Raw genomic sequence first — 7,337 nt, 5'->3', positions numbered from 1 at the left:
ACAGTCTAACCTCAGAGGGAGGTAGATCTGAATGTCATCAGCAAAGGTGTGGAAGGACACATTATGTTTGCACAGCACATCGCCCAGAGGAAGCAAATACAGAGTAAACAACAGGAGGCCTAGAATTGACCCCTGAGGTACACCACAAGTTAAAGGAGCTCTGGGAGATGACAGTTCACCGAGGTGAACAGAAAAACTCCTGTTATCCAGGTAGGACTGGAAAAACTTTAAGACAGTACCTTTCAAACCGACACAGTGTTCTAGGCGGGACAACAGTATGTTGTGATCAACAGTGTCGAAGGCTGCTGTCAGGTCTAAGGTTACTAGGACAGCAGCACAACCAGAGTCTACAGTTAAAAGCAAATCATTAAAAACTCTCAGTAAGGTGGTTTCAGTGCTGTGACGAGCTCTAAAACCAGTCTGAAACTTCTCATAGAGACTGTTGTGGTCTAAAAATGACTGGAGCTGCCTGATGACAACTCGTTCCAGTACTTTAGACAGAAAGGGCAGATTGGAGATGGGCCTATAATTAGAGAGTATAGATGGGTCCAGGTTAGGCTTTTTGAGGAGAGGTTGAACAACAGCATGCTTAAAAAGTGTTGGGAAACAACCAGAGCTGAGACAGGCATTGATCAGTACCAGAAGGACAGGTCCAACTGAGTCCAGGACCTGCTTCAGAAGACGAGAGGGGATAGCGTCAGTGGAACAGTTGGTAGACTTGACCTTGCAGACTGTTTCATGCAGCTGAGAAAGAGAGATTAGCTCAAACTGGTTAAAGGCAGATTGGCACGAGGGAGAAACACAGGGATTGAAAGGTGGAGGTGGAATGGCAGACTGCAGGGAGGAAATCTTATTAACAAAGAAATATAAAAAGTCATTGCAGAGGGTGGCAGAAGGTGTGAGGCAGCTGGATGTAGGAGGATCAACAATGGAGTTTAAAACACGAAACAGAGTCTGAGGTTTATGGACATTACTGCTGACCAGGTTAGATATGTAGGAGGACTTAGCCTCTTTAGCAGCTTTCTGATAAGTTAAAAGAGAGTCTCTCAGGATATTGAAGGAGATTTGCAGCTTGTCCTTTTTCCACTTTCTCTCAGGAGCGCCTGAGAGCACGAAAAGAGTCTGTAATCCAGGGTTCAGCGTGAGCTTTGGGACGGAGTGATTTTAGGGGAGCGATGGAGTCCAGAATAAAAGTGCATGTTGAGTTAAAAAGAGCAGTTAAATCTTCTGCACACAGGGAGTCAATCCAGTCCACCGTGGAGAGCTCAGAGTTGTTGAAAGCAGCAGAGAACTGGGATGGTACATGGGTATTGATGATCCGGTGGCGGCGTGAAGGAGCTTTAATTGCAGCAACAGAACATTGTGCAGTGGCAGAAAACAGAACAGGAAGGTGATCAGAGATACACGCACTCTCACAGATTTCAGAGACGTGGATACTCAGGCCGTGAGACATGACGAGGTCCAGTGTGTGACCTTTCTCATGTGTGGAGCAGGACACACGCTGAGTCAGGTTAAAAGAGTCCAGCAGTGATACAAAGTCTTTAACCAGAGGTTTAGATGGACAACACACATGGATGTTCAGATCGCCAACAATAAGAAAATGATCAAAATCTACTGAAAGTCCTGATAAGAATTCCCCAAACTCACTGATAAAGTCCTTGTTGAATTTGGGAGGACGGTACACTACTGCACACAGTAATGGAGTAGATGAGTTCAGTTTAAAAAGCTGCAGTTCAAAGGTGGAAAAGGAGGAAGATGAAATCTGATGACAGTCATAAACTGATTTAAAAACACAGGCAAGGCCTCCACCTTTACCAGAAGACCTGGGAGAGTTGAAAAAACAACAGCCTGGAGGAAGAAGCTCAGAGAAAGCCACAGTCTCACCAGCATGTAGCCAGGTCTCAGTCAGGAACATAAAATCCAGTTCATGAGAAGAGAAGAAATCCTTAAGCAGAAACGTCTTATTGGAGAGGGATCGAATGTTGATCAAAGCCATAGATATGGTGAGATCAATAGCTGTCATCGGGGTTGATGTGCGGCTGAGTGGGCGGAGGTTTGAAATAACGGTACCAAGTCTGCGGATCCATGGCTGTAGAGGAGCCGATGACCCAGCACCCGGAACAGGAGCAACCAGCGACGTACTTGGAGAGTCACGCAGGAGAGGAGCAGGCATCAGGCGCGGGCCGGAGGTGGAAGAGAGTTGCTCACCTGAGGAGAACGCCACCGCTGGCATGGCGAGGAGCGAACCAGACGACTGAAGGAAGCGCGGGCCGAGAAGCGGGCCCACCGGTGAAACAGGAGCAGCACTAGGCGGAGTTGGAGAAACAGTGCGCACCCAGGGTCCTCTGGGTTGGAGTGAGCCTCTCACAGTGGCAGAGTAGCAGAAACCCATTTGTACAAGGAGAGGATCAGCCAGGCAAGAAAGTGACAGGAATGCCTTTATGAGCCAGGAGACCACTTCGCTTCCCTCGTCTTCTCCAGTGTTTTCTCCGGTGTAGCTTGGGAGGGAGGAACCAGGTGCGACGTAGGTAAGGCGGAATGCCATCGAGCAGTGGAGGCGCACTGCTTGTTTGCCCATCAAAAACAAAGGACAAAGGTGCTGTCACTGCTGAGTCTCGGATGATAAAAAGAGTTTTTCGGTCATAAGTCCGGAGCGAGTTAATTTCCACAGTTAAGGCAATGAACAGCAAACAGAAAACCAGAAAACAGGTGGAGTGACGGTGAGCCAAACATACTGGCGCAATCTTGTCTCTTCCCCGTGAGAATTATGCTAATACATAATCTTAATAAATTGGATAAATGGAAGAGAATGCATGGTTGGTTATATGGCAACTAAAAAGAAATGCATGTAACTAAGGCGTCTACAAAATTCAGATCTAAAATAGCGGGGACAGGAAAGTTTGGGGGAAATATTCTATACCCATCATATACCTTCTAGTTTTTCATTTTATTTTACAATAGCTTTTAAAACCTGTTTGTTTACTTTAAGCCTAGCATTTTGGGTGTTTAAGTCCAATTTATTGACAATGCTCATCTTATCCCACTTTGGAAAGCAGTAAACCAAGATCAACAATGGCACACCCTCACTCTCATCCTTTGTTACATTTGAACAATATCTCATTCAAGGTGTCTGTGCAGCAGAACTCCAAAGTACAAAGTAAAACTCAAATTCGGCTTTGTTGCAAACTCTAAAAAACAATACAAAGATAAGTAAGCCAGGAGCAAAAACCAGAAACCTAACTTTTTATAGAAAACACAGAACTAGGACAGACACAACTAAGAGGGAGAACTCAACAAAGGTCAAGGAAAGACTGAGACAATATATACATACACCAGATAATTAGAAAGATAGGAAACGCAAGAGAATACAGCTGAATGGAGTTAAGCTAAGAGACAAGAGGAAGCAAAACAAGACAAGGGACTATCAGAATTAGTAACAAAGGACGTAACAAACACTTCTTTGTTACTTCCTTTGTTACTTATTTATTTACTACTAAAAAGGAAGTAACAAACACTGAGACGAGAACCAAGACACGTGAACTTAATACAGAGACGGGAGATAAACATGAAGACATGATTGACTGGGGAGACAGAGAAAGGGAACACAAAAGATAATAACTAAAAATGACATAATTTAATGAAAATCACAGACTAACAAACTAACAAAAAACTAGAACCTGTGACCTGGAAAAATAGATAATAAAAATCAGAGATACTAGGAATATAGCACATAAACACAATCAATCAATCAAACACACACAAAGAGAACAAAACCAAAACTCAGTCACAATTAAAAGCTAGGGAGTCAAGATGTGTTTTTAGATGGGATTTTAAAATGTCAAGGGTTTGGAGAGATCCTAATTTAAATGGGCAGACTGTTCCATAGTGTAGTCACAGCAATCGCAATGGCCCATTCTCCTCTGTGTTTAGCTTAAAACCAAAACTCGCCATAACCTAGAATGAATCTAAAGACCTGAAAGCATCCTTGTTACATGTCATCAGCAGTTGTTCAACATATTAGTCCACTAGATGCATTAACTTCAAAATTCTATGGAAAACTCAGGCTGTTATCATAAAAAGCTAATGCTATTGTCTAATAAAATTATCTAATAAAATTATTGCTACTGCTAATTTCCTTAACTTAGTGTTTTGAAGATGAAGCACACAGTAGACAGTAAATTCTCTAAAACCAGTATATTTAAGGCGTATAATTTCAAGTAATTTAATTAGAGGCTGTTTTACAGTTCACCATGTATGTGTACATAGTGGGACACTAACTAACACCCTGCTGAACATGTTTAGAACAAATAAATCTCAAATCAAGACTAAACTTACCATCAGCAGTGCAAACACGGGCAGAGCTTCAGACAATTCTTCTTACTTGATGTCTGTCTTCTTCTAATTTCACCACAAGCCACAGTTTACTCTGTCCAACTCTGTAAAAAGGCTGTGGTCTGAAAACATCTTAATGTGGAAGCCTGACAGTCAATCGAGGGATTGCAGTATTGCTAAATGTGTGCAGAGGGAAACGAATTAAAACCTTGTATCTCCATAGAGTCATCTCTACTGGACCTCAAGAAAAACAAATTCTATTTTTACAGACTGAAAGCTTTTGTTTTTAACATTTCAGTGGTTTGTCTATTCCAAAGACTTGGGTTGACATTTCCCATCATAACACCATAAGGTTTTAATGAGAACCATGAAAACAGTCTGCTCTGTGCTGGACTAAAGCAGATTCTAGAATCCCAAAATTATTTGTTTTCATAGTTCGGTCACATCACTGATTTTATTTTGTCAAACTAACAGTCCAAGTCTAAATAATTTGTATGACTCTTGATTCATTGTAAACATTATATTGATTGGTTGATGCCATTAGAGAAAATCTGTTATTAAATTAAAATTAAAAGGAGTGGCATAGAATAGGAGGTAGCTGAGGAGGTAGGGCAGGTCACCTACTAATTGGAAGGTTGGTGGTTCAATCCCTGGTTGCTCTGGTCTGCATGTCAAATATCCTTGGGCAAGATACTAACCCCAGGTTGTTCTCCAGTGTGTTCACTGGAGCATAAACATGTGTGAGTTAGATAAAAGGTATATGGAGGTGTGAATGCAGCAGGTTGTATAAAGTGCTCAGGTGGAATAGAAAAGCTCTACATGAGAACCAAATTCTAAAAAGGAAATTGTTTAAATACAGCTGAATCCTTGCAAACTATTTTACAATCATGGCTACTCGCATTCATTTTAAACATTTTCAATTCACTTTTTCATCAAATCACAATTACAGTTCTCTCAAGGCTATTTATATTATAAGATAAATACCCTACAATAATACAGAGAAAATTCCAACAATTAGCTGACCCCCTTTGAGCGAGCACTTGATGACAAAGGGATGGAAAAACCTTCTTTTAATGGGAAGAAGCCTCTTGTCGAACCAGGCTCAGGGAGAACCGGGTGAAGAGAGAGAGAGACGGGACAAATACACATCTGTGGTTTTAAGGAGGTTCTGAATTTAGTATCTTACTAGTCTTAAGATTTGGATCTGTTAGCTGCCAGTACATTTAAACATGTAACCTTTCACTGATGGGTTCTTAGATCGTCCAAACTGCTGGAAAAAGCTCCGTCTCAGAGACATAAAGTTGTTTATCAGTGGTAGGCAGTATGAGGATTTAAAAATATTTTTAATATGTAATTCTTTCCCATAAGAAATTTGCCAGTGAGCAATGGGGTTCATCCACTGGTGCCAGCAACAAATCCAAATCACCATAACTGTTTTCTTTTCTAGACTGTAAAAAAACAAAAAGATTTTCTCTGCTACATAAATCTGTATCTTTGATCTAGTAATTAAGGCTGCTGTGAGTCAGTCTTTAAATCAGCTTCAGTTTAAAAGACAATTAGTCTAAATAGAGACATGACATGAAACATTAAGGTTGTTCTTAATAAACAGGATGAAAAAAAAAACAGAACAAACAAAAGGGAATAGCATGCAACATGTGAGTCAAAGCCACAACACTGCCGGCCATGCAGTGGGATTTTTTTGTTTCTTTTTTAGAAGGGCTTAATATTGTGAAATATAAATGTGTATTAAATAAAATAAGCCATTCTTTCTAGTCTACATCTAGAAAACAAATGAATAATTTTTATGGTGACAGTGTCTCTTAATGTCATATTATTATAACATTTTACACCAATAATTAGAAAAAGGGAAGCATGTTTTGAAAGACTGGATAATGTTTTTTATTAGTATGATGTGTAAGTTGCAAAACATGTTGATGCCAAACATATTAGCAACTAGTGCAGTAATTTTGACCAGGGCTGACTTGCTGTTAAAACATCCTAAAATCCAAATGGTGGATTCTATATTTTATATTAAGTTAAAAACCTACCAAATCAGACAGACTAACAAAAATGGGTGTAGTGATGTATTTCGTCATATATTTGTATAATCAAAACAAATTCCCAGCGACTAAGGTTTGGGGTCCACCAAAGAGATGAATTTGCCCTGCCCTTGCCCACTTACCTGACTACTTATCCAAACAGGCACAACGAATCAATTGCCAAAACGTGGCAGGCTATAATCACATTTTAGAGTCTTAGCTCTGCTGTTTCCAGCTGCTTTTTTTCTTTCAAGGTGGTCAAATTAAGTTTACTGACTTTGCCATAGAAAACAAAGCTGCCCAGTACTTGCACAAAAATAAATAAACAGGGATAATAAAAAGAAGAGATTGAAAAACAATAGACTGAGCCAGGAGGAGGAGGCTAAAGATCAAGCTGGAAATATGGAACCACTTAGGGCTGAGAGTGCAGCCTTAAAGGGTTAAAGATGGTTGTGGGATAAGTGGAGCTCGTTTATCGCAAATTTGACAGTGGTAGTTAAATGTAGAGTTTTCCCTCCAATCTGCCAGTCTGAGGAAGCAGACAAGCCTCTCTGCTTTCTTCACCACCTATCCGTCTCTCTCCTGTGCTCTTCTTTGTTGTCTATGGCTGCCTGTCTCCTCATCTCAGCCCTAAATCATCTCTGCGAAACGGGACAAAGAGAAAAAGGATTTTTTTCCTTGTGTTTCCTCTCTTCTCTCACGTCAGCACTCATTCTTATTTCTGCTTTGGTCCCTCACGTTTATCTTCTTCCCTTCATCTCCATCCACCCCTACGTCTTTTAAACCCTGAGTCTTTGCCCCTTTCTATTCTCGTTTCTTTCTGTGCCTCACAGTGGAACTATATTTTCAACTGAAACCCTGGAGTCTTTGCAGATGTCCGCAACCCGGCGCTGAAACGGGTGCTTACCAGCAGCCCAGATGCATTTGCCACTCCTTGTGATGTCCTTGTTATGTGAAGTGATCAGG

The 7,337-nt window shown here is 40.9% G+C and overlaps 1 protein-coding gene across 1 annotated transcript; it reads right to left on the bottom strand.

The window, feature by feature from the left end:
- Positions 1 to 10: 10 nt before the first annotated feature.
- LOC102202539 (RNA-directed DNA polymerase from mobile element jockey-like) lies at positions 11 to 2,545 on the bottom strand (the record flags this gene model as incomplete). The annotated part of the gene is made up of 2 exons (XM_005749495.1): positions 1,885 to 2,545; positions 11 to 1,103 (listed from the first exon to the last, which is right to left on the bottom strand). Coding segments are annotated over exons 1-2 (1,754 nt in total), but the record flags the coding sequence as incomplete, so codon positions are not given.
- Between the last annotated feature and the right edge of the window lie 4,792 nt (positions 2,546 to 7,337).

This window comes from Pundamilia nyererei, unplaced genomic scaffold (genome assembly GCF_000239375.1).
Source record: "Pundamilia nyererei isolate P.nyererei 1_Seehausen unplaced genomic scaffold, PunNye1.0 scaffold00246, whole genome shotgun sequence".
Lineage (NCBI taxonomy): Eukaryota > Metazoa > Chordata > Actinopteri > Cichliformes > Cichlidae > Pundamilia > Pundamilia nyererei.
Note: the sequence above shows the minus strand (reverse complement) of the source record. Positions and strands in the feature narration are given on the sequence as shown.